The 27,133-nt window shown below is 51.5% G+C and overlaps 1 protein-coding gene across 2 annotated transcripts in view; it reads left to right on the forward strand.

The window, feature by feature from the left end:
• Positions 1-4,858: 4,858 nt before the first annotated feature.
• The window catches only part of Slc26a9 (solute carrier family 26 member 9), a 31,190-nt gene continuing 8,915 nt past the window's right edge, over positions 4,859-27,133 (forward strand). Inside the window, exons 1-17 of one of the 2 annotated variants that reach the window (XM_070041655.1) lie at positions 4,859-4,933; positions 12,566-12,708; positions 15,607-15,746; positions 15,848-15,958; positions 16,371-16,546; positions 18,410-18,574; positions 19,071-19,223; positions 19,577-19,659; positions 20,636-20,783; positions 21,095-21,208; positions 21,755-21,832; positions 22,262-22,357; positions 24,797-24,903; positions 25,352-25,421; positions 25,565-25,657; positions 25,795-25,908; positions 26,398-26,679. In XM_070041655.1, the coding sequence (XP_069897756.1) occupies positions 12,584-12,708; positions 15,607-15,746; positions 15,848-15,958; positions 16,371-16,546; positions 18,410-18,574; positions 19,071-19,223; positions 19,577-19,659; positions 20,636-20,783; positions 21,095-21,208; positions 21,755-21,832; positions 22,262-22,357; positions 24,797-24,903; positions 25,352-25,421; positions 25,565-25,657; positions 25,795-25,908; positions 26,398-26,679 (2,055 nt within the window). In that variant the 5' untranslated portion in view covers positions 4,859-4,933; positions 12,566-12,583. Of the gene's footprint in view, positions 4,934-12,565; positions 12,709-15,606; positions 15,747-15,847; positions 15,959-16,370; positions 16,547-18,409; positions 18,575-19,070; positions 19,224-19,576; positions 19,660-20,635; positions 20,784-21,094; positions 21,209-21,754; positions 21,833-22,261; positions 22,358-24,796; positions 24,904-25,351; positions 25,422-25,564; positions 25,658-25,794; positions 25,909-26,397; positions 26,680-27,133 lie in introns of those variants that run through there. The other variant, XM_070041657.1, reaches the window with a different exon arrangement.

Here is a 27,133-nt window from a genome sequence, read left to right on the forward strand (position 1 = left end):
GCCCACACTTGACCACATTGGGAGAGCAATATGGAGCACTGGGAGGAGAGGAGGTCCCCTGAGCGACCTCTGGCCTCTGTGGGGAAAGAGTGGCTTTGTGGCTCAGAGAGGAGTGATAGGCTGGGGTCCTGCAAGACCCACCTGAGTGAGCTGTCTCCTCAGTTCTGCCCTCGCCATTCCCGGTGACCTTGGGTCGGTCCCTAAATTTTTCTAGGACCTCAGGTTTCTCATCTGCAAAATGACAGAGGTGAACAGATGAACCCTCAGCTCCTTCTCTGTGATAGTAGAGTGTAACATGGAGAGTCTGTGGCCTGATCTGACCTGACTTTCCAGACAGGTCCTGACCAGATCCTCCCTACCTTCAGAGGCCCATGCTAAGCTCTGGTCTAATATCCTCCAGTCAGTCCTGTGGTCCTGTGCATTCTGGAAGCTTCCTTCTGCCTGCTCCTGTCACAGTACTCACCTCCCAAGTCTGGTCCTCACTGGGTCTTGATTGCCTTTGCCCAGCACAGTGCCAGACATGTGGTAGGAGCTCAGGTTCCCTGTGTGGAAGACAGAGCCCTGTTGGAATCTTCTTCACCTTGCCAACCCCCCTCCCTACAAGGTCCTAACAGCCTTCATATCTCTGCTGGAGTGCTGATCCCTGGGCTTCCCTGGAGAGTTAAGTGAGGATTTGCCTTTCTATGGGATGTTCTGTACTCTGCCAGGCCCTGCATGCTTAGGAACCTGGCAGCAGCAGGGTCAGGTCAGGTCCTATGCCACCAGACAGGAGGGAAGACCTTTCTGTCTTCAGCGTTGAGGTGTTTGCTCAAGTCACTAGGCTACTCTGCCCCAAACATGATCCTACCCACACCCTTGGCACAGGCCCCACCAGGCACTCATGCAAGAAGCCAACACATGTAGATAAGCCCCAAGGCCTAAAGATGGGCAGCATTGGCAGAATTGGTCTTCTGCTTATAAGTCTAACTTCAGTGTGCTTGTCTAAAAAATAGCTGCTCCTTAACTGAACCATCTCAAATATGAGGTGTGGCAGGAGGGCACTTTGTGAATACTATGGTTTTAATCAAATCCGAAAATCCTGAAAACTTGTTTGGAATGAGTGACTGTGGGAGGGGGGGGGTATGTAAGACAAGGTCAGAGGATGACCAAGTACTACTAGATCATGGGAGAATACAAGAATGAGTTTAGAGCAGAGGATACTGAATGGACTCAGAAGTTAGAGAGAAAGCTGAGGAAGCAGATAGGAAGTCCTATCTGCAGCATCCATCCTCCTTAATCTTGGGTCCAGACTACAATCTTCCTATGGGAAATATTCCCTTCTATCCTCCAGGCTCTCCTCTCCCTTAGCACTCGGCTTCCTTATCACAATGGCCTCCATCTCCCTGTCATCTCTCCAGATCTTTTCAGGATCAGAAATCTGTCTTAGCTATCTCAGTGTCCCCAGGACAGGACAGGATCCTGGCACTAACAAAGGGGTTTTGGATGGATGGATGAGTGGATGGGTGGATGGAAGTATGCATGTTTGCATGCATGCACGGATGAATGGACAGACAGAAACAACTTACCACCCTAGGGTGGGGTAGAGAAGAATCTGCACTGCTCCAAAGCAGTAGAGAGCGAACGTTCACCTGCTTTTATCATGAAAACATAATTAACAAAACCCAAGACTGAACTATTATTATATGTTATCAATATGCTTTTTGCTCCTTTTACTTTGTTTCTGAGTCTTCATCTGTTTTTTGTTTTTTTGTTTTTTTGTTTTTTGCTTCTGTTACCTATCCGCCTGCTTCTCCATATTTTTTGGGGGGGGGTCAGTCGTGGGGCTTGAACTCTGGGCCTGGGCGCTGTCCCTGTGCTCTTCAGCTCAAGACTGAAGACCACTTCTGGTTTTCTAGTGGTTTATTGGAGATAAGAGTCTCACGGACTTTCCTACCCGGGCTGGCTTTGAACCTCGATCCTCAGATCTGTCTCTTGAGTAGCTAGGATTACAGGCATGAGCCACCGGCGCCAGCTCCATATTTTTGTGTTCCCTTCACCAACTCTAATTCTGTCCCACGGAAAACATCTACCCAACATACCTCTAAGATGTCCTTTCAGCCACCAGGGCTGTTCTCTTCCTTATTGTTGGCTTCCCTGGTTTTTGCTCTGGTTTCCTTGGTGATGTGCCGCTCATCCACGACCCATCCCCAGATTCTGAGACCGCTGTCTATTTCCCTTGATAACTGCAGAGGGAACTTCTGGGCTCATCCTTCCTGTCCTATTATGTAAGACCTCCCTGACAGAATATTGCTGAGACAGTGAAGAGTTGTGGGGGAAAAGCCAACAAGTTCTCAAGTCAACACCAGCACTTCAGGCTTCAGACACCTTGGAAGTTACTCAAAAAGAAGGCTCAGGGCTGGGAAGGTGCCTCAGTGGTAGAGTGCTTGCCTGGCATGCATGAGGCTTTGGGTTCAATTCCTCAGCACCACATAAGCAGAAAAAAAAAAAAAAAGCTGGAAGTGGCGCTGTGGCTCAAGAGGTAGAGTGCTAGCCTTGAGCTGAAGAGCTGAGGGACAGTGCCCAGGCCCAGAGTTCAGGCCCCACGACCGGACCCAAAAAAAACGAAGGCTCAGTGTGTCTCAAAGGTGGAGGTGTTGGATAAAGAAAGCCTCATCCTGAGCTTTGCAGAGGATTTGAAATCAAAACATCCAAATTAGATTCCTCTTTCTTCCATCCAGATCTTTGTGAGCTTGAGTGAGTTATTTCAATCAACTTCAGTTCACTTATTCCCTCCCCCCCCTACCCCATCCAATAAGAATAGCATGCCTATATTACATCACTGGTGTGAGAACTAAACCAGACAATCTGTATGAAAGCCAAGTGTTACTATGGAAAGTAGGCCAGCCTCTGGAGAATTGAACTCACATGAAATAGATTCACGCTAGACCTACTGGTGTAACCCAGAAAAGAACATGGGTCATTTAAAAAAGCAATGGGACATCTGTTCAGTGACAGAGCAGCTACCTAGCATGTATGAGACCCTGGGTTCCATCCCCAGTACTGCCAGAGTAAATGAGCCACATATTTGCAGACAGCAGGATGCTCTAGTTAGTAGGCGACACATTCTCTGCCCAGACAGATGTACAGGTAGAGGATTCCCTCGTGGGCATGGCACCTCAGCAAAGGGACTTGGTTGTCTGATTTCGTAGCCACTGTCACTTGGCTATAGTAAGAGCCTGATGACTCATTTGCTTTCTAGGAATTTCCTGGCCAAAATGTAGAGCAGGTCAGGCAACCTATGACACTGGACAATGCTAGAAACTCATGGACAAGTTCTTGCTCTCTGATCCTGCTCTGTTCTAAGACTCTACCCTGCACACACCAAACCGGTAGGGATATAGTTGTGAACAAAGCCCTCCCCATGGGCCACACAGTCTTTGGAGACCGACTGGCAATTAAGCACCTAATCACCATTCATTATGAGCAGTGTAAGGAAGTGGCGGGGGTGGGGGGGTGCAGAAAGGCCACAGGCATGAATGAGCAATACAACATTCGTCCCAGAGTCAGTGTCCACACACAGAGCCTTCCTGGCTGGGGAGTAGCCATGCTTGGGTCCTGGCGTACTGGTTTTCTTCAGTGAGTTGCTTGGCTACAACCAGACAGCTGTGAATGACCTTGGGTATTTCCCTGGCAAGGCATCTACAGACTACCCCTTGGGTTGGGCTTGCCAACAATTCATTCTTCCATTCAATAAGTATTTGTTGAGTCTGTATTACATACACAAACTAGCTCATTTTACTTTTGCCCCAACTTCTAGCAGTGCCTCACTGAAGCATCTATACTGACTCCATGGTGGCTAGATGGGAGGAAGTGAGCCCTGAGAGAATGCAGTTCTAGATGTCTTCAAGAAAGGGCACCTGTCCTCAGGAAGGGCTCTTCTTTCCCAAAGGATGGAGCGAGTCTCCCCATCCTCCCACTCCCTCCTACTGAGTCTTCACTGAATGGCTGAGCATGGGATGGGTAGCTTTAACCCTTAAGGTTGGCACAGTCTGGGTAGCACCCCAACTCAGGTAGACACTGACTTGTAGAAGTGACAGAGGCCCAGGGATGGAAACTTGCTCAGCCTAGGCCACCCTTCATAGAACTGTACTGAGCACATTCTACTGAGCTCTTCCCTCTACCCTAAGTTCCCAGGCCCTCTCTGTATGCCACCCCAGAAGGTAAGGGGGACAGGGACACTCTCCCCACCACCAGGAGAGAGAAACTGAGATGCAGATTTCCCAAATGTCACAGGGTCAGGAAAACACCTGCGAACCAGGTTACAAGCCTCCACAATGGGCGCTCAGGGCCTCCTGGACATGCCTCATCCCCTTCCCCAGGGGTGTTCAGAGGTCCACTGCCCCCCCCCACTCCCCTAGATCTCAACCTTCAAAGCAAGGGCCCCACAACCCCACCCCTCAGGGGGCCTCAATGGTGCCCATTGTCCAAGAGGCTGTTTGGCTTGACCCCCAGCCCAGCGAGCAGCAGCACAGCAAGCTCAGAGTGGAATCTGCCTTGTGCCCCTCCTCGGTTGGCCGCCTTGGGGGAGCCTGCCGGGCGGGGCCCCACTGAATGTGATCTATTGTCTTTGGGGTAGATTTAGGAAGTGCCAAGCTCCCATCAAACAGCCCTGCTCCCCAGGTAAAACAAAAAAAGGGCTGTTCATTTGGGACCTTTTCCCCTTATCTCCTTTTCCTATCTCCTCAGGCTTAGCTATGGTGTAGTGTTCAAAACCACTTCCCCTCTGAACCAATCAGAAGCCGGGGCTCACCCCGTGGCCCTGGGGTGAAGTTATTTATAAACGCCTCCCTGGATTATTTGAGCACAGTCCTTTCACACACCTCAGGAACACCTTTCGGCTGCCCGCTGCCCAGACGCACCTGCAGCCCTGCCCAGCCAGCTCTGTTCACCTGAGGTAAGCCCCACCCAGCCCAGCCCAGCCCACCCCACGGGGCTGGGGTCATCCCTGCAAGAGGGCGGGCACTGGGGTAAGAGAGAAGGGCGAACAGGGACCAGCCAGTCACGCAGTGGGTATGTGCCAAGTGGGAAGGGCACTTTGGACCCTGAGTTTGAGAACAGCCCCCTGCTCATCCCCTTGGACCTGCCCATTGAACCCCCACTTCTGTGTAAGGGCTTCAGATGCTGGGAAGACCACATAAGGCAAAGGCTAGGATGGGGGAGACTACTAGACACCCCCCACTCCCCCCCCAAAGAGTACAGTAAAACAGTGATCTCCTCCGGCAAGCCTTCCAGAAAAGAACGGTGGGTAGTGAGCCTTCCATGGGGCGCCTGCCTTTGAAGCTGCTGGCGCTGCCTCTCCCTCTCTTTCAAGTCCTGGAAGCAAAGAGCTCTTAATGTCTGGCTCATAGGCTGCTCCGTGTGTGCAGCCCTCTCCCCCTCCTTCTGCGCACAGAGTTCCTCCTGCTCTCGTTCACCTACCACCAGCTTGGGCCCTTAACGTGGACTTCACAGATTCTCATTTGTCCTCATTAAGCTGCAAGGCTGGAAGAAGCAGAAGGAAGGGAAGAATGGAAGGGGAGCAGCTCTGTGAGGCAGAGGAGCAGGGCCCAGGCCTGTCTCACAGCTCCATAGACCTCCAGCTTCTACCCGGCTCAGCCTGTAGCTCTTAGGGGTCCCAAGCCATCCTTGAGCAGCCCGGATATTTCTGGAAATCAACCTAGAGGGTCTTCAACCCAGGATAAGCAAATCTTTTATCATTCCAGTACTAACTGCCCACTCAAATTTGGTCCCATTGGGTCTGCACAACAGGAGGAAAACCAGCTTAGGGGTGTGCCCCTCATCTCCCCCATCTAAAAAGGAGATCAGGTAGAAGAGAGTTTCCCCTCCTAAATATCTTCACTCACAAAGACAGCCCCTCTCCTAGAACCCCATGATTTCACACACATGCACACACACACACACACACACACACACACACACACACACACACACACACACACACACACACACACACACACACACACACACACACACACACACACACACACACACACACACACACCTCATCCCTGTATTCAGAATGTGGCAAGAGCTTTCCAAAGACTGGTTGCCAGCTCTGAAGCTCATTTGTTTAAGATCCTGGGGCAGAAATGGATTCTTTTTCATCTTTTAGTGCCCAGAGACTGGCACATGTCAGGATAGAGTGAGTATGTGTTAAGATAGGCAGCCAGAGTCAGCTTGCCCAGGGAGTAGGCATCAGTTTGACACTGACCAAGCTCCAAAGTGTGAGGGGGTCACTTCTTGGTGGATGGAAGCTGAGCTGGTCTTACCTCAAGGCCAAAATGGGCTTTGGTCCTGATTCTTGAACCTTCATAGGTCTCCTTGTGAGGACTTCCAAGACTAGACTTCTAGAAGCTTAAAGCTTAATCATGTCTCAAGGATCCCACGACCTTGCTCAGGTCTCACTGTTGGAAAGTACTACCTAATGCCTTGCCTCAGTTCCTTCTATCAGAACCCTTTTCCTTCAATTCCTTCTGCCGGAACCCTTTTCCTCCTGGCAACCTCTGCCTGCCTGTCCCCAGCAAGGAGAGCAGGGAAGAGGAAGAAATAAGGAGTGGAGTGAGTGGAGTGAAGACTTGGGGTCAGAGCAATACGATCACAAAACAACCAGAAAGAGGACCCATACTTTAGGGACATGCTCATCTCCTCTGACATCACCCAGAAGACAATTAGACCAAGGCAAGGAAGAGACTGGAGATCTACCCAGGAAACATGGGAACCGCAGAAAGAAAAAAGGAAAGCTTTAGAGGTGTAGAAGCCTCTACAGCTTCCTTCCTCCCTCCAGGGACAGAGACTCCAGCTGAAACCCCTTCCTCCAGTTCCATCCCTGGCTCACACCCTGACCCTGGCCAGACAGAGGTTACCCTTTCCCCCAGGGGGTCTTACAGTGATGGCAGGAAGGCAGTGGGCAGCCAGAGCCACGGGGAAGCCTCAAAGTGACCTTTCCTCTCCCCAGAACACAGAGGCCAACAAGGTAGAAACTAGTGATAAGGACACAGGGGTAGTTGGCCAAGCCAGGGCTACTCCCATGTCTGGCACAGTTGCGTCAATGAACCCCACCACACACACACACACACACACACACACACACACACACACACACACACACACACACACACACACACACACACACACACACACACACACACACACACACACACACACACACACACACACACACACACACACACACACACACACACACACACACACACACACACACACACACACACAGCCAGAGAGAAAGTCAGTAGAGGTCAAGATCCGACCTCAGACCTGACTGAAACTTCCTGCACTCCAGATATCCTGCCCTTTGCTAAAAAATATTTACTGCTTTTCTTCCCTGCCGTTCTGGCAATATCTGGAAGGTTAGGGGGCCGAGAGCTAGGGCGGAGGGGTGAGGAGAAGCCAAGCAAGAAGAAGTTATTTGCCTGAGGCCATGCAGCAAGACAGAGAATCCTCAGATGTGATCACAGTAATAATAATGGTCAGAATTTATTGCACACTTACCAGAACCAGGCACCCTTCCAAACCTCTCCATGCATAATCTCAGGCACTAGGCCTGAGCCCATCTCTGAAGATAGCAACAAAAAACCTAACCAGAAATGTGATCAAGATGAAGTCCCAGTGGACTTTTTGCAGGCACTTACTATAATGGGGGAGATGGGGGCGGGGGGAGAGGGGAAAGGGGGGAGAGGTCCCACAGAGTCCATTTGCCTTTTACTCTCCTTCCCCCTGATCCTCAGTCCCTCACTCACCCAGACCATCCCCCACATTTCCTACTTTCTACTCTCCTCCCCTTCTCTCCTTTTATCCCCCTGATATTCCCAGCTCCCCCTGTAAGTCCCCAGCTTGTTGGAGACGGAGGTTCCTTCCTTCCACGGTGGGGGAGGGGCAAACCACCTTTTTTTGTGCCTCAATATTGTCTCAGGTCACTTGCTCTTTGCTCCTGATCCTATAGGGGGATGAGAGGCGGCCCCCTGGCCACCCCATGTGATGGGTGGAGCTCGTGAATACACCTATGGCAACAGAGCACTTGACTTTTTTTTTTTTGCCATCACTTGCCAGGGCTGTGTGTTTAACTTGGGATCAAACTGTCATGTCCGCCATGCCTCCCTCCCTTTCTTGCTGTCACTTTCACCTTCCCAGTCCAATTCAACCCCTCTGGGGGTAGGACCCCACAGCTGTCTTAGCGCCCTGAGGATTCCCACCACGTATCTACAAGAGGGGAGGCCCTCCTCACCATGCTAGCTCGCCCTTCCCCTCCATCCCCGTTTCCTCCACACTGCAAGGCCTGAGGGCTTAGTTGGGGATGAAGCGGACTCCCCTACTATGCCTCATTCCACCAGAACCCCTTTGCAGAATTAGGAAGTGAGGGTACTCCTCACCAGGAGCTGGGGCCACTCTGGAGCCTGTGGAGTTTAACTCCATCATTGTCCTGGGCTAGCTGAAGCCAGGTGGGAGGTGGACTCCAGGCAGAGCCCTTGGCAGGAGAAACGAAACTCAGAAGTCCTGTCTCAGGCCGCCCAATGGCCAGGAACAGGCACTGTGGATGCCAAAGCAGGAATCACCATTCCCCCTGGGAGGTCTGGAGCCCCTTCTGCCAGGAGCAGTTGAGTAGGAATCAAGTTCTGGTTCAGATCCATTCACCTCTCTCCAAGACTCCATTTCCTCTTTCACCAACCTGTGCCGCCCTCAAGTTCTGGTCAAGACAGAACTTCCCGATTCCAACTGGCTGCTGTGTTTTCCTTCCTTTGTGCGGTAGGTACAGAGGGGTTGTTAAAGCTCCCCAGGCCTTGTCTCTGGCTACACCCCGTTCCCAGAATGAAGTGAACAAATCATGGGAAAGGAACAGGTGTTGGGTTGCTGTAAAACAAGGGGGCTTTTCCCCTCTGCTAGTTTGTGACACAAGGGACTCTCCAGTGCCCAGTCCCCAACTGGAAGGAATCCTAAAGAACCCAGTGGGCAGAGGAGACCTGAGTCACCCACCTGCTGTTCTCTGAAGGATTTCTACTGCCACGCCCCTTTCTTCCCACCCTGTCCTGATGGACAGCTAGGAATAGCCAAAGCCAATAGCAGTGTACGGGCTGGACAGGAGCCAAGAAAGATTCAAGGGGACTGAGATCACGCAGGGACAAGGCGGTCAGGAGAGGTTTCGTGGATGAGAGGACAGAAAGGAGCAGAGGAGGAGAGAGGAGGAGGAGGAACTGAAGCCGTTCTCAAGGAAGGGCAGGTCTAGAATGGCAGAAATGAGTCAGGGCACCTGGAGTGAGGAGGAAAGTCTGAACAGAACCTTGAGCTTGTTAGAGGTGCTGAACAGATCCATCTGGATGGTGCAGTCACCCAGCCAACAAACCTACAGAAGCCAGCGACACCAGGCCAGAGGATTAAATAATAATAGTAGTAATAATAATAATAATAATAATAATAAATACCATGCCAGAGGATTTTTTCAAGTCAAAAATGCCAAAATAAGGAATTTGGACTGATACTCCTCAAACCTAGGAAGACAGAGGCCAGAGAATGAGTGAATAGTCCAGGTATGAAGTCCAACTTGAGCATCTGGTGCAGAATGGAGACATAGAGGCAATATATAGGAGAGAAAGAAGGAAGGAACGAGACTGAAGAACTGAATGTGAAGGCTGAAGGGGGAAAGGGCAGGAGGACTGGGTGGCAGAGAGAAAGAAAATGGGGAGCTAAGGAAATGGGGAGAATTGTTGGGGTAAAACAGTTGAAAAGGATGAGATATTAATAGCACCCTACCCCCATAAGTCTACTACTGGAACAGATAGACTTTGAAAGCAGTCTGGGTGAAAGCTTCAAAGGTCCTCGCTTGCTGGCTAGCATGGAAGTAAAAGCTTCAAAATGTCATTTTCTACAGGGGTTCTCCTTTCCTGCTGTAGCCTACCTCTGTGTGTGTGTGTGTGTGTGTGTGTGTGTGTGTGTGTGTGTGTGTGTGTGTGTGTGTGTGTGTGTGTGTGTGTGTGTGTGTGTGTTGGTACTGGGGCTTGAACTCAGGACCTGGGTACTGTTCCTTTGCTTTCTTTTACTCAAGGCTGGTACTCTAGCCCTTGAGCCACACCTCCACATTGGGATTTTGGTGGTTGGTTGGAGACCAGAATCTCATAGACACTTCTGTCATGGTGGCTTCAAACCTTCATCCTCAGATCTAGCTAAGGTTACATGTGAGAGCCACTGGCACCTGGCTCTGCCTTGACATTTTTTGTCATCTCTTTGTGTGTGGTCTGTGGCCTGGGACCCACTCCCTAACTGAAAATGAGCCTATTTCTAAAGCCTGGTCCAGAGCTCTGAGTCCCTCCCCTACTCATTACTCCCAAAGAGCAAACAAGCTAGAAAGTCAGACCCTGGACAGGGAGGAACGAGCCCACCTTACCTCATGCAAGGTGAAGGGTGAAGGCCTGGAAATGGTCTTTCTATAAGGAAGAAAGCCACTCCCCACTTTAATAATAGTAATCATCGCCGTTACCATTTATGGAGTGCCCAGGAAAGACCAGGGTGCTCTGCACACTTGATCTCAGTTAATCCTCATAGCAACTGCCTATGACTGTTATTATCCCATTTACAGATGAAAAAAACCCTCTGAACTCAGGTCCTTCTGGCTCTAAAACTCCAGCTATTTGTTTGGTGCCACTCAGCATTTGTCCTTTGGAAATGTCTCACATGCCATGGTTCTCGCTCATTTCTGCCCATGTCTCCTCCAAACACCATTGGATGATTCACTCAACAAGCATTTGTAGCGTCCTTACTAAATGCCAGGGGTTGGACCCCCGGCCCCCACATTATCTTCCATTGGGTAGCATCGTGGAGTTTTGCCAGAAGTCCCACCTTTATCTGTCAATCTCAATGGAGGTCCATTTCATCACCAAAGGACCTGGATGACCCAACCCAGGTGCTTCAACTTGAGCACAACTTTGCTAAGGGCAGGAACTCACGTTTGTATCATTCTTTCCATTTTACCTAAACACTTCTTGATGAACTGGTTTGATTTTTATAACTACTCTGTGAGAACGGAGCCTGCCTTCATTTTGCTAATGCGAAATATGAGGTTCAAAGAAGCAGTGTTGCTAGGTACCCGTACACCTAGCTACTCAGGAAGCTGAAATCTGAGGATCAAGTTTTGAAACTAGCCTGGGCAAGAAAGTCTGTGAGATTCCTATCTTCAATAAACTACTCAGAAAAAAGCAGGAAGTGGCACTGTGGCTCAAATGGTAGAGTGCTAGCTTTGAGCACAAAATGGCTCAGGGACAATACCAAGGCCCTGAGTTCAAGCCCTGTGACTGGCAAAGAAAGAAAGAAAGAAAGAGAGAGAGAGAGAGAGGAGGGAAGGAAGGAAGGAAGGAAAGAAAGAAAGAAAGAAAGAAAGAAAGAAAGAAAGAAAGAAAGAAAGAAAGAAAGAAAGAAAGAAAGAAAGACAATGTTACCATGTCTCCCTCCCTCGTAAAGCCAGGATTTAAGCCAGGTTTCTGGAACCTTCCACAAAAGCCATCCAGCAGTCTACACTCCTCTGCTAACCTCCCCAACCCCCCAGGTCCTCCCATAGGGAGTCCAGAGGCATCCCCAACTGCCACCCTCACCCCATGGGGTTACACCTGTCCAACCTCATCTCCAATCTTTTTCCAAACTGGCCACAGCCACTACATACACGCCACTTCCCAAATATAAGTCCTCCCTCCTAGCATCCCCATCAAAGCAGCTCTTCCCAGCTCTAGGGCACAGAGACAGGACCAGGGACTGGAAATTAGAGGAGGGAGGGGGAGAGAGGGAGAGAGAACTCCTCAAGGGCCCTGGCACCCAGCTCTACCCAGCTCAGTTACTGGAGTGCCAGTAGGGTTGCGCAAAGCGCAAAGAGACCAGTACACAAGGGTGGGGGAAAGGCTAGGCCCAGGAAGCTGTGGGAGAGACTGCTGGCAGTGTACCATGTTGAGTTCCCCCACACACCATTGTCCCTCCTGGGGAAACCTGTTGGTGAAGTCCTAGTGTCTTATTCAAGAAGGTCCTCCTGAGGTCAGCTTGGTCACCCCCTGCCTCCGGGCAGGCTGTTTTCTCTCATTATTCCAAGCTGACTGGCTACAGGGGGTGAGCCTTTCTGCCAGGGAAACTGAGGCCTAGAAGGAGAGTGGTTTGTGGGGGTGGGGGTCACCATAGCCATCCGCTCCAGGTGCTGAATGCAGTGGTGGCCTCTACTCTTGTGTTCCCATCTCCCTTGAGCCTGGTGTTTGGCGGGGGTGACAGTGATGTCACAGGTGTGTGGCATGCCAGCCACGTGCTGGGCGCCAAACAAAACAGCCAGGGCGAGCCGTGTGTATCATCAGTGCTCGGAGAGGAAGGCACCAAAAGAAGTGAGTCTGGCAGAAAGACTTGACAGAGGGAGGGCAGGGAGGCACCTGGCTGCACGGGGGCGGGGAAGACCAGAATAAATCTTGGCTTCCCTGAGGACTAGACAGAGAAGGCCCGGCTGGCACTGAGTGATGCCCCTTCACCCTCTCCTCCTCTGCTTTTCCCCAAGCTCATAAATGCCCCAGACATGAGCCAGCCCAGGCCCCGCTACGTGGTAGACAGGACTGCGTACTCTCTTACCCTCTTCGATGATGAGTTTGAGAAGAAGGAGCGGACGTACCCAGTGGGAGAGAAACTTCGAAATGCCTTCAGGTAATGTGGCTGAGAGCCCAGACTCCTCTTTGCTCTGCTCCTTACCAAAATGGGATAGGCCTGCTCCACCAGGACTCTAAGACTGGGCTTAGGGAAACTGTGGGGAGGAGAGGGGAGATTCTGAACCCAGAATTTAAGAGCTTAACACCTCATCCATCTGGGACTCCTAGAGAGGATAAAGAGGAGGATCAAGGACGACCCACCATTTCAGAAGGGTTACCCTTGGCCACTTACGTGGGGCCTTCCCGTTGTCTTGATCCATCTCTCGAGTCTTCGAAGGAGCAGTAGATGGACACAGCTTGACATGGAGAGTAGGAGGCCTCAGAGCCCCTCCCCGTGCCCTGCTCCCTACTTGCCCAAACACCTGACACTACCACCACCCTAGATATACCCTCTCCTCTCTTTTCCTCCTGGGTCTAGAGAATTCCTAGAGGAGGCCTTAAGTTCCTGGGTGCTTTGGAGCCTTCCATGTTGAGATCTTCCCAGCCCCCAGGCTCTTTCTGTTCTCTGATTCTTAGACTGTGGTGGTACAGAATACAGCCTCGCCTCAGAGGAAGGGGCTGCCCAGAGGCTCCCGTACCCACTTCCCCACACACAGACCACCCCCAGGAGCCCGAGGCCACAAGCTTCACCCTCTCTCTTCCCAGACTTCTGGCAGGCCTTGTGCAGGCCTGGCTGCGGGTTGGTTTCCGCTCCCTCGTGCCACTGAGGAAACAGCTGATTCAGTTACCTGGATTGAGGTCACTAGCAGGGACTGAAGTGGAGCTGCAGGTGGAACTGGTTCAGGCTAGGGGAATCACCCACTTGAGATTTTTCTCAAAGCCCCAGCCCAGTCCTGCGTCTCTCAGGAGGCTCCATCTCTGCAGTTATAGTCAAGGCCTTGGTGTCCAGTGCCTGGCCACTCACTTCCTGTAGCTGTGCCCCTCAGGTGGGTTCTACCAGCCCTTGGATTTAGTCTTTGTGCTGGAAAAAGCATGGGGATCTACTGTTGTATTCAAAGGTTGGGGTGATAAAAAGTTATAAAAGAGGCAGGGAGCTGACAATTCCCATGTTGCTGGCATAGGAGCCTTGAGCAGTGCCTGGCACACAGAAGGTATTCCCACAAATACCTGCTGAAAGAATGTCTAGAAAGCTTATCCCTCCCTCCACTTCCCTCGGGGCCTCTGGGGCCTCTGGGCAGGTGTTTGGCATCTGTTTCTAGCTCTCTTCTTTCAGACCGTAGATTGCTTTGCCCAACGTATGGCCCGAATTGCACGTAAAGCTGCGCATGAATGAGCCTCTGAGTTATTATTCTTCCCCCAGCCAGCTGTCTGCTTGGGAGTCCACTTTTCTCTGTCACAAAGAAACCTAGTAGAGCCCTTGCAAGGGTTGGTTCTCTCCTCGGACAAGGCTGTAGGGGTGGATTAAACAATTTCACAAATAGACCTCCCCTTCCACCGTCCAGAGACAGGACAGGCACCCATGTACCTCAGAGGAGACAAGCAGTAAGCCACTCTTCTACAGGATGTTATTGGGGACAGAAAAATCTGCCTAGATTTTTTTTAAGGCACAAAGCATTGTCTGTGTCGGTTCCAGCCTTGGGTGACATCCAGGAGCCCCAGTGTCAGGGAAACTATTGTTGAGCAACAGCAAAAAGCAAGAATTGGTGCCGAGCAGAAAAGGAAGCTTAATCAGAGGAGGGCAGTGAGTCACCAGCTGGGTCCTGAGTATTTGAGTTCCTTCACCTGGGAGAAGAAAAGCAAATCGCCACCCTCTTCCTGTCATCAATCTACCGGCTGTCCACCTTGAAGTCATAGGCCCTTGTTCCCGCCGCTCCTGGGTTCCCATGAAAAGCTTTCAAGGTGTTCAACAAACAGGGAGAGCATCAGAACTCAGTTCTCTCTCCTCAATGGGGGGCAAGGAGTGGCCCCTCCATTCTCTCTTCCTCATTGGAGAACTCGGGTTGTGGAGCCATCACACTAAAGGATGACAAGTCCACAGAGAAGCACCTCAAAGAACCTGCCTTTGGGAGAAAGTTCGAGAAAGAAGGCCAGCAGGCAGCCATCACTGAGACTGCTGTTCAGTATTAGCCATCCATTACTTGTGCAGTCATTCTTTTATGCAACAAGTGCGTACGGGGTATGCTTCTGTAAAACACAAGGTATGCGAGAATGCAGAGACAGACTACTTGTCACATGGGCTTTGCTTACTAGAGACAGTTGAAGGACAAATAATTACAACTTAAGTTGCAGCTGGAACTGTGGAAGACCAGGATGAGGCCAGGCCTATGTTCACTGAGGAAGGTAGGATCTCAGAGGAGCTTTTCCTGGACAAACGTCACCTGAGCTGGGGACCTGACACCTCAGAAGGCTGAACTACCATGAAAAGTCGTACCTGGAAACCAAGTCTTATTGCGTTACCAAGTGAGGAGCTAGCGGTAAAAAGGCCTCCAGCTGATGCTTTGCAAACTCTCCAGAGAACGTTCCTGCTGCTGCGTGCCAGTGGTTCATTCCCATCTGTAATACTAGCTACTCAGAAGGCTGAGAGCTGAGGCTCACAATTCGAAGCCAGCCTGAACAGGAAAATCTATGAGACGCATCAATTAGCCACCAAAAAGCTGCAAATGGAAGTGTAGCTCAAGTGGTAAATGCCAGCCTTGAGTGAAACAACTAAAGGGTAGTACCTATCAAGCCCCAGTACCTGCACTGCACTGCACACACACACACACACACACACACACACACACACACACACACACACACACACACACACACACACACACACGAAGCTTCAGCCTTCTCCCCTGAGTTTTCCTGGCATTCAGCACCATATGGACACTCAGACTCCTGCCAGATCTGAACAAATTGAGAATGAGTAAGATATTATCATCCCTTTCCAACCTGTCCTCTTCCCCTGCAGGTGTTCCTCGGCCAAGGTCAAAACCGTGGTGTTTGGGCTGCTGCCTATCCTGTCCTGGCTCCCCAAGTACAAGATCAAAGACTACATCATACCAGACCTGCTGGGTGGACTCAGCGGGGGATGTATCCAGGTGCCACAAGGTGCCTGGGCTCCCCCACATTCTCCCACCTCCACCCAGTCCCTCCGTGACCACTGTAAGCCAACCACACTCCTGAACCTTTCATCTCTTTGTGCCCTGCAGGCATGGCATTTGCTCTGTTGGCCAACCTTCCTGCAGTCAACGGCCTCTACTCCTCCTTCTTCCCCCTCCTGACCTACTTCTTCCTGGGGGGGGTGCACCAGATGGTGCCAGGTAAGGCCTCTCCCCTATCAGCAGGCAGGGTGACCTGGTTGGGGGGTGGGGGAGAGGAGGGAGAGTACCAGGTCTTTGATGACCTTGGAGAAATCACTGAGCTCAGTTGGCAGGGCCTCGTCCGTCTTCCTCTCTGGAAGGAGAGAAGGGCTTCTTGGCCAAACAAGCCATATACTATATAAGCTGAACAGATGTGAGAAATCTCCATCAACCCCCCAGGTGGGCCCTGGCAGGCCACTGCAGGCACGTTTGGAGTTGTCTGGTGCTAAGAGAGATGGAGCAAAAGGGCCTGGTCCTAGGGCTATGCAATAATCCTTCCCCCAGGAGGAACAATGCAGGCCTGGGCCCCTGGCTGGTTTCCATGGGTGTGCTCCAAACCTCTGATTTTTGCTGACTGGGTGGGGCACCACAGGTACCTTTGCCGTTATCAGCATCCTGGTGGGTAACATCTGTCTGCAGCTGGCCCCAGAGTCGAATTTCCGGGTCTTCAATAATGCCACCAATGAGAGCTACATAGACACAGCAGCCATGGAGGCGGAGAGGCTGCACGTGTCAGCCACGCTCGCCTGTCTGACTGCCGTCATTCAGGTGAGAGGGGCAACCCCCCAGCCCTGTCAGGGCCTCACCTCTGCTGTCAGACCGCCCTGGCCCTGCCTCAAAGCCCCCACCCCATGGGATGCAAAATCTGACTTAGGGCTCTGACTCCCGTCTCTTCCCTCTCCCAAGGCCAAAGAGGTCGGAGTGCCAGGCACCAGTGGTGCATGCCTGTAATCCCAGCTATTCAGGAGGCTGAGATCTGAGGTTCAGAGCCAGCCTGGGCAGGAAAGTCCTTGAAACTGTTATCTCCAATCAATCACCAAAAAGCCAAAAATAGAGCTATGGCTAAAAGTAGTAGAGCACTGGTCTTGTGCACAAAAGGCTCAGGGATAGTGCCCAGGCCCTGAGCTTATGGCCCAGGACCAGCACATACACACAGAGTATCTTCTTACCTGTATCTAAGACTTTACCTAGACTAGCAATAATACTAAATAAAGCTGTCCTGAGTGTAAAGTCTGCCTAAAAGACTTGAAGCCTCTCTCCAATTCACCTTGGAGAAACCCAGCTCTCTGTCAGCATCCCTTCGGCCCCTTCCAGCCTCCTCTGCCCCAAGCCACAGCACCAGCAGTGTACTGTGAACTGAACACAGAGATTTTCCTCTATGGGGCTGGGAAGGTGGCTCAGTGGTAGAGCGCTTGCCTTGCATGCCTGAGGCCCTGGGTTCAATTCCTCAACACCACATAAGCAAAAAGAAAAAAGCCAGAAGTGGCGCTGTGGCTCAAGTGGTAGAGTGCTAGCCTTGAGCTGAAGAGCTGAGGGACAGCGCCCAGGCCCAGAGTACAGGCCTCATGACCGGACCCAAAAAAAAAAAAAAAGATTTTCCTCTATGATTTCGGGAGGGAAGCCAGCGGGAAGAGCACAAGAGCAAGCACAGTCTCAGGAATCACCTTTCCCTCATTCGTTCATGTAATGTTTTTCAGGTGTTTTGCCATGATAGGAACTGGGCTAGGCCCTGAGGATACGAAGAGAAGTAAGAAAGTGAGCCCAGTTCACAAGTTGCTCCCAAGCCAGACAAAGGAAGTAGCCATGTCAACAGAGAGATTTGTGTACATGGAGATAAGCCGCACCTGTAGAGTTACTTGCAAACACTGGGGAAACCCAGGAGAGAGTCAGGGAAGAGCTGAGGTGACCCTGGACTTTAGTCTGGAAGCAAGAGTAAAAGTTAGCAATAACTGAATGCACAAGCAGAAAGGCTGATCCAGCCAGCCAAGCTGGTCCAGACCCCAAGAGCACTGGGGCCCACGACAGTATAATCTGACAAGGGAGGAGAAAGCAAGGAATCTGGTGTGCCTAGGGGAGAGAGGCCTAAAAGAAGAGGCTAGAAAGGTAGGCAAGGAGCCAGGGATAGCTGGGGCCTGTCTTAGGTCAAGCTGACACTTTGAAAGGATGGTTGGGGCTATAAGAAATTGGTGACAGGTGGGTTTGAAGCAAGGCAGAGACCTGTTGAGAGATTTGAGAGAGGCTTGGCAGGGTAGTGGCCGTGGCGAGGGAGCTGGGGGGAGGGTGGAAGGATGGAGCATTAACAGGGCTGGGCGATAGACTGGATGTGGGAGGTGAGGGAGGGTGACTCCCCGAGTTTCCGATTAGGCAACGAGGTACATGACGGTGTCATTGACTGAGAGAGGAAGCCTTAGGGGAGGACCTGGCTCAATTTCAGATAAGGAACTGGAAGGTGAAGGGACAAAGAGGTCCATGCCCTAATGGACCACAGGTCTGGGGCTAACCTCGTAAGGCACCGGGCAGGGCAGGACAAGGTCACGGAGGGCTGCTTTCTCTACAGGACCATGTGGAACTCCAAGCCGGGGTTAGGTTGACCATCTATGGTCTCCCCCACCATCTCTGTCTCTGTCTCAGATTGGCCTGGGTATTGTGCAGTTCGGCTTTGTGGCTATCTACCTCTCTGAGTCCTTCATCCGGGGCTTCATGACAGCAGCTGGTCTGCAGATTCTGATCTCTGTGCTCAAGTACATCTTCGGCCTGACCGTCCCTTCCTACACGGGCCCCGGCTCTATCGTCTTGGTACGTCTGGGAGACGGGTCTTGCTGATGGGGTGGGCCTGGGGCAGGCAGAGGGGCAGAGGTCCCTGCCTCAGGAAGTTCTGAGCTGCTTATTCTGACATAGCCTCAAACAAGGGCTGGCTGAGCCCCTGGACAGAGAACTTTCCAGGGTTCCCCCCCCCCCAGTGATCTCAAAGGCTCATGGAGGCTCTCTGTAGTTAATTCCAGCAGAAAACCAGAGGTACATTTCCACTAGTTCCTCATTCCAGTGTCTCAACCCCTCCCAGCTCAAGAAGACCTTCCTTAAGTCCAACCTTCATCCTTCCTCCTTTAGAGAAAACAAAACATTCCATTCCAGAAAGATCTACTGATGTGTACTGGAGAAAGTAGTGGGAAATGAGCCTCTTTGGGACCTCCATGGACCATGAAGGCATCTCCTCCCCGGGTCAGGCTCCCAAGGGTAGGGCAGCATGGGAAGAAAGGATGGGAGCCTGTGAGCATGATGCTCTCTCCCCTAGACCTTCATTGACATTTGCAAAAACCTCCCCCATACCAACATCGCCTCACTGGTCTTCGCCCTCATCAGCGGCATCTTCCTGGTGTTGGTGAAGGAGCTCAATGCTCGCTACATGCACAAGATCCGCTTTCCCATCCCTACAGAGATGATCGTGGTAAGAACCCTGCCTGTGCCTGGGGATTAGGGGTCAGAATGGAGGGGCTATGAGGTGGACAATCCAGCTCCAGCCAGGAGCAGGGGGAACCCTCCCCTCTCCCTGCCCCACCACCCCGTTATCCCCACAAACAGGAAGTCACACGTGAATCCATTCCTGTCCCCTGTATGTGGTGCCTATTCCTCTCCTCCTCAGATTGTCCCTCAACCTTGCCCCTCCCCTTTCCACATACATGGCCCTAAGAGGCCAGAGACTGAGATTTGAGGCCTCTGATGAAAAGAAAGAGTTGGGAGAAATGGCTTCCTTGGTACCAACTTCGGAACAATCCCTGTTCTCTGCTTTGGGATTTGCAGGTGGTGGTGGCAACGGCTATCTCTGGGAGCTATAAGATGCCCCAAAAGTATCACATGCAGATAGTGGGAGAAATTCAACGTGGGTGAGTCCAGGTGGCCCAGAGACCCGACGGCCCCACTCCACACCAAAGACTGAGCTTAGATGGTGATGATAAGACCTTGACAATTCATTAGAACCCAGATGACCCTGACCACATATGAATTACAGTGGTCCTTGACCTATCGCAGGAGTTACATTCCAGAGACCCCCACAATAGGTGAAAATCCACGAAACAGGAGCGTTAATCATCCCTCACCATGTCACGTATTGCCTTTTTGTGGCTTTTCACTTATCAGGGGGGTCTCTGGAACACAACTCCCACAATAGGTGAGGGATCACTATAAATGTATTTTCTTTAAAAACCCGTGCTCAGACGGTGAAGCTGCAATATGTGAACCACAATATAGTGAGGGACGACTGTACTAGAACTACTTACTGTACTAGTACTAGTTACTGCCTAGAAGAGCCACACAGCCAGCCCTGAGCGCGCTGGCTGCTCTAGGAAAAATGAGCCTTCACTGCCTCACTCCAGCGACAAGCCCAGGCACCCACTCCTGTTAAACAATTTTCTCTGATCAGCTGCTTGTTTGCTCTAGGCCTTGCTCTAGTGCATTGGCTTGTGTTAGCCATGCAGAATGGAAGGTGTGAGGATCAATCAAACTCTGGGTTGTGCTGGGTTCCAGGATGACATGGGCAAAGCTTGTTGTGCAGAACTGAAGCAGGGGAGGGGGGAAAGGCCTCACAGCACTGGGCGTGGGGAGGGGAGGGAGAGTAGGGAGCAGGGACCACCATCTGTAAGTCTGTCAACTAATGAGCGGAAAGAATCTAGGATTCAGGTGTGCCTCCTTTGTAAACAGTCACGTGGCCTGCCCTGTGGGGGGGAAAGGGGTTGTCGTCAGTGAAACTGGGTGGGACAAGCTGTGCACCCAGTGGGGACCTGGCGGGTCTCTGAAACTAATTCAGCTGCCTTCCCTCTCCTCACACCCCTGGGCCCTGCCTCTTCTCTGGCCTTCTGGCAGGTTCCCCACTCCAGTGTCACCTATGGTGTGGCAGTGGAAGGACATGGTGGGCACAGCCTTCTCCCTGGCCATTGTGGGCTACGTCATCAACCTGGCGATGGGCCGGACCCTGGCCAGCAGGCATGGCTACGATGTGGATTCTAACCAGGTAGTTCTGGTCACCACCAAGGCTTGGCAGGATGAACCAACATGAGCTAACACATGGGGGCTGTGAATACAGCTACCGGGAGAGCAGGGTTCAGTCCTCGGTTCCATACGAAGAGAGGGAGAGGGAAGGAGGAGGAGAGAGGAAGGGGAAAACAGCTCTTTGAGCTGAGCTGAGCAGTAAGAGTGGAGGACTCTGGCATTCATACCAAGAGGATGACCTTCTCGTGACTCCCCATTTGCGTGGCTGCCATGACTGGGTCTCTGCTCTCTACCAACCCTGCCCCTCTCCCTCCTTTCCCACCCCCTCCCCAGGAGATGATCGCCCTGGGCTGCAGCAACTTCTTTGGCTCTTTCTTTAAAATCCATGTCATCTGCTGTGCCCTCTCTGTCACCCTGGCTGTGGATGGAGCTGGAGGAAAATCCCAGGTGAGCCCTATACTAAGAGAGTGGGACATTTGTCCTAGACAAGGCTGGGCCTTGCAGGCTGGCCTAGATCTTCCCAAATCTCCATGGCACCAAAGGCATCCGGAGGAAATTAATCAAAAGTAAGACTTCCAGGGCTGGGAAGGTGGCTCAGTGGTAGAGCACTTGCCTTGCATGCATGAGGCCCTGGGTTCGATTCCTCAGCACCACATAAGCAAAAAGAAAAAAGCCGGAAGTGGCTCTGTGGCTCAAGTGGTAGAGCACTAGCCTTGAGCTGAAGAGCTGAGGGACAGCGCCCAGGCCCAGAGTTCAGGCCCCACGACCGGACCCAAAAAAAAGAAAAAAAAAAAAGTAAGACTTCCACAGCTGCCCCTTGCCCCCAACTCTGTGTTTTGCTTTGTTTTTTTTTGTTGTTGTTGTTGCTTGTTTGTGATAGGGTGTCACTACATCGTAGTTCATTTTTGCCTCAAACTGACCATCCTTTGTGCGGGGATTACAGGCATGACTGAGCCACCATGCCCAGCTGTGCCCAACTCTTTCTCTGAACAGGTGGCGAGCCTGTGTGTGTCTCTGGTGGTGATGGTCACCATGCTGGTCCTGGGGTCCTACCTGTATCCCCTTCCCAAGGTAAGAGCTCAGTGGGAAAGCAGAGGATAGAGAGAGCTTGGGCAAGATTCACAGATTGCCATGCTAGGTCTTAATCACACCTGTGAAGGAGACGAGACTGGTTTTATTGTCCCCACTTTAGATGAGGGAAACTGAGGCTGAGCATCTGATCTGGCCTCAGAGCCTTCTCTGTAGGCAGTATGTTAGACACTTGTGGTTGCTAGACACCTTCATACACCCTCAAGGAGGGTTTAGGGACAAAGGAAGTGGAAAGACAAACATGGGGTAAGGATGAATCCCAGCCCTCTAGTGGCTATCTGGAGAGAAGAGATTGAGGGCTCTGTGGGGGAATGGCCTAGAACTCCAACTCTATCCTACCAGGCTCCAGGATCAAGTATATGATCCTGGTCCTTCCTACAGGTGACAGGGAACAATGTTCTGTTTCTCCAGGCTGTGCTGGGAGCCCTGATAGCTGTCAACCTCAAGAACTCTCTTAAACAACTTGCGGACCCCTATTACCTGTGGAGAAAGAGCAAGCTGGACTGTGTAGGTATTGGGTAGCTTCCGGGCACCCATCCATGCCCTTGACCTTCTGTGACCTGACCTCAGCATGAGCTCTCTGGGTTCCAAATTAGCACAGTGCAGTGATCTAGAGTCCAAACTGTGGAGTAAGACCTCTGATGTTCAGGTTCTAACTCAACCATTTCCTGACAATGTCTTACCACAAGTTCCTTTGCCTCTCAGCATCTCATCTGTGAAGTGACCATCTCATGCTCTTGAAACCCCTGGGTTGCTTTTGGGAAAGAAATGGGTTAAAAGAAGAAAAGTGCATGTTACCTGAACTATATCTATACTCAATAAGATTTAGGTCTTAGGGGCTGGGAAGGTGGCTCAGTGGTAGAGCGCTTGCCTTGCATGCCTGAGGCCCTGGGTTCGATTCCTTAGCACCATATAAGCAAAAAGAAAAAATCCGGAAGTGGCGCTGTGGCTCAAGTGGTAGAGCACTAGCCTTGAGCTGAAGAGCTGAGGGACAGCGCCCAGGCCCAGAGTTCAGGCCCCACAACCGGACCCAAAAAAAAAAAAAAGATTTAGGTCTTAACTATTTTTATGACTTATAGTTCCAAAAATGCAAAAGGAAACCATTTCATAGAAAAGCCTAAAAACAAACAAACAAACAAAAAAACAATGTGAAGCCCAGGGTGTTGAGCAAGTGATGAGACTTCTTTGGGGTTCTATTTCCTCATTTCTAAATGCTGTGAAGTCAGAATCTGCATCATCCTCTGCTCCTGAGGATTAAGTGAGATTGCAGTGGGAAAGCCCAGCTTAACCATGAGAGTTAGTGGCCCTGCCCCACTGTACCATCCGGGACTGCTGGTGATAAAGGCTATGGCAGCATAGCCCAATGCTGCATTATCTTCTTTAAGTCCTATCATAACCTAGAGGGTATTTACTCACCTCCTTTAAAGATGGCTGGCCAAGGCTCAGAATGGTTGAGTAAAACCCTCAAAAGCCACAGAGGAAGAAAGTGGCCAAGTCTAGGTGGGATCTTCAGGTCAGGTTGTCCTGCCTCCTGGGAAAGGGAGGTGTGGCTCACTCATGCAATTCAGGAAAGAAAATCTACAAGCCAGAGAGATGGTGATCTATCTGGGGTTCCATCTGGGGTTCTCCCCCCCCCATACCAGTAAGTGAGCAATGGGGAAAGGAAGAAAACATGTGGTCCTAATTCCACCCCAAGGACCTGCTTTTAGGGGCTGGGAAGTTGGCTCAGTGGTAGAGCGCTTGCCTTGCATGCATGAGGCCCTGGGTTCGATTCCTCATCACCACATAAGCAAAAAGCCGGAAGTGGTGCTGTAGCTCAAGTGGTAGAGCGCTTAGCCTTGAGCTGAAGAGCTGAAGGACAGCGCCCAGGCCCAGAGTTCAGGCCCCACGACTGGACCCAAAAAAAAAAAAAAAAAAGGACCTGCTTTTACCATACCCCATCCTCATGTGGCCACTTGAGCTCTGTGTGTGTGTGTGTGTGTGTGTGTGTGTGTGTGTGTGTGTGTGTGTGTGTGTGTGTGTGTGTGTGTGTGTGTGTGTGTGTGTGTGTGTGTGTGTGTGTGTGTGTGTGTGTGTGTGTGTGTGTGTTTACTGAGGCTTGAACTCAGGGCCTGGGTGCTGTCTCTTATCTTTCTTGTTCAAGGCTGGTGTTCTACTACTTGAGCCACACCTCCACTTTTGGCTCTTGGCTGATATATTGGTGGTGAGAGTCTCATGGACTTTTCTGCCAACACTGGCTTTCAAACTATGACGCCCAAATCTCAGTCTTCTAAGTAGCTAGGATTACAGGCATGAGCCACCAGCACCTGGCTTCAACTTGAGTCTTGCCATAGGAATCCAAACAGACTGATTTCACTGAGAGGCATTTGAGGGCTCCTAAGGGCCTATAGCAGATGACCCACCCAACCAGGCCCCAGACCCAGGCCATCAGTTCAGGAGCTCAACCCCTTTCAAGCATATGTAGCTCCCTATGAGAACAAATGGAAATTCCCATTTACTGACTGCTCACTGAAGCCATCACTAGCAAGGGGCTAGTGCATCCCTTCACCCCTTCTTTTCCCTAGGTAGGCTAGAGTTGCTATAAAAAGGCAGAATTTTCTTAGCACATGTGTGGTCCTGAGTTTGATCTCCAACATGGCAGACAGATCTCCAGACAGACAGAAGGGAGGGAGGGAGGAAAGGAAGAAGGGAAGAATGGACGGAGGGAGAAAGGGAAGGAGGGAGGAAAAAATAGGTAAGATCATGCAGCTACACTCAATCTAAGGGAAATAAATAAGTATAGCCAAAGCACAAATGTATACACCACTGAGAAAATACGATGACAAAGGAAAAAAAGGCATAGTCTGAGATAGTGCTCGTTGAGAAGGGCTAAACTAATCCAGGAAGGCTTCCTGAAAGAGGCCGTTTTGCTCCCCAGCCCTACTTTCGACATCTCTCTTTTCACAGTGCGTGTGGGTGGTAAGCTTCCTTTCCTCCTTCTTCCTGAGCCTGCCCTACGGAGTGGCCGTGGGTGTGGCCTTCTCAGTCCTGGTTGTGGTCTTCCAGACGCAGTTGTAAGTAACAGCCCCTCCCACTTGGGCACAGTAGTGGGGTCACTGTATCATGGGGGGGAGGGCACCAGGACAGAGGACTATGGCTGTGCTCTTCCTGTAAAAGGATCCAGTCATCTAGGCTGAGGGCACCAGACAGAGGGGCAGGGCCAGAGGAAGGAGAATGGGGAAGGTCTTCTCTTCTTAAGGATGAAGAATCAGGAAGTGGTGATTTTAAGGCCTGTCAGACAAGCCCCAGTCTCAAGGCCATGTCACGGGCTTGGGAACTTACCTGTCCTAGTCTAGCCACAGGCCACCAAACATGTGTCTCCTATGCAGAAAGATGAGCACAAAGAAGTCCTGGATGAAAATAGGATCCTGGCCTGCCCTGGGCCCTTGTGAGCCCGCCCCCAGCATCATCCCAGACCTGTAGGCCTGTGGCATGGCTTATGTTTTTGTTTCCCTTATCTAGTCGGAATGGCTATGCTCTGGCCCAGGTCATGGACACCGACATCTACGTGAACCCCAAGACCTACAGCCGGGTAGGTCATCCAAGCCGATGACTTCTCTCTTTTGTTCTGTCCCTCTCCCCAAGAAGTGTTTGCACACACAAAACAAAAACAAAACAAGAAAAAAAAGATAGTGAAGACATTTCCAAAACCTGAGTTCAGTCTCCCTGTCACAGGCCCAGGAAATGGAGGGGATTAAGATCGTCACTTACTGCTCCCCTCTCTACTTTGCCAACTCTGAGATCTTCAGGCAAAAGGTTGTTGCCAAGGTAAGGCTCAGGCCTTGGTGACCTGAGGGGCTGAACAATGAGTGGCTGGAAGATGGAAGCAGAGCGGGCTGGGAGTCAACAGTAGGCCACCCCACCCAAGGTACAGGTCAGGATGGCTGTTGGCTGTCTCCCCACAGACAGGGATGGATCCCCAGAAAGTATTACTCGCCAAGCAGAAGTGCCTCAGGAAGCAGGAGAAGAGGGGAGCGATTCCCATGCAGCGGAGGAAGTCTCTCTTCATGAAAACCAAGGTGAACAAAGGCCAGGAACAGACCTCAGGCCTCGTCTGCTCTTGCCTCTGGTTCCCCAGCTCCCTGGGTCATGTCTGCACTCTGTCCTGGCTCTGAACCTCTCTAAGCAGCACCAGATGAGGGACAGTAGCGAATGTTCTGGGTGCCCAGCCAATCCAGATTGGCAAGGGGATGGAGTGGTTGTGGGAGTTTGGGAGAAGCAGGCAAATATGGACAAACACAGAAAAGCGATCAGCTATCCCTAAAGGGTCTTCCTCCCCAAACAGAGAGGGGCAGAGGCGCTGGGGTTTCTCTGGAAGGCTTGTCTGCCTTTGTCCAGGTTGTGTGGTACCAACTGTGCCGGCCCTACCTCAGGAAGGGGCCGGTATCTATGCCACCAAGCTGAGCTCTTGGCCTCCACCCGCATCCTCTCCCTGGCTTTTCCTACAGCCAAGTCTTCTCCAGTCCCATGGTCTCTGACTCTGCCTCCTCTCCCTACCCCCTCCACAGACTGTCTCCTTGCAGGAGCTGCAGCAAGACTTTGAGAGCCCCTCCCCAACCGACCCCAACAATAACCAGACTCCTGCAAATGGTGCCAGCATATCCTACATTACCTTCAGCCCCGATGCCTCCTCAGCCACCCCCTGTGAGCCCCCAGCCTCTGCTGAGTCCCCACGGGAGCCCAGTGACACTCTGGCCAGCGTTCCGCCCTTCATCACCTTCCACACCCTCATCCTTGACCTGAGCGGAGTCAGTTTTGTGGATTTGATGGGGATCAAAACCCTGGCCAAGGTGAATCCTCAGAAGAAGAGTGCAGAGCCTCCCTCTCCCAATCCCCCAGGCTCCCTTTCCTTAGGGTCCCCATTGGGGGGTGGGGGAGCTTGAACTCAAGGCCTGGGCCTTGTCCCTCAGCTTTTTCACTCAAGGCCAGTGCCCTACCACTTGAGGAATACTCTTCTTCTGGCTTTTTCATAGTTAATGAGAAATAAGAATCTCATGGACTTTCCTGCTTGGACTAGCTTGGAACCATGATCCTCAACCTCCTGGAGTAGCTAGAATTACAGATGTGAGCCACTGGCACCCAGCAAGGTCTTCATTTGAACAAGCCAGAAAGGTTAGGGTCCTAAGGACCTGTCTTCTCTCCAGAAGTAACCAGGACAATGCTCCCTACAGAGCAGGCTGGGCAGTGGGTAGCTAGAAAGGGCTGCCCAGCCGCAGGCCCCACTGCTCGCCAGCCCTGGCACAG

The sequence above is a fragment of the Dipodomys merriami genome, unplaced genomic scaffold (genome assembly GCF_024711535.1).
Source record: "Dipodomys merriami isolate MVZ:Mamm:240054 unplaced genomic scaffold, mDipMer1.0.p SCAF_31, whole genome shotgun sequence".
NCBI lineage: Eukaryota > Metazoa > Chordata > Mammalia > Rodentia > Heteromyidae > Dipodomys > Dipodomys merriami.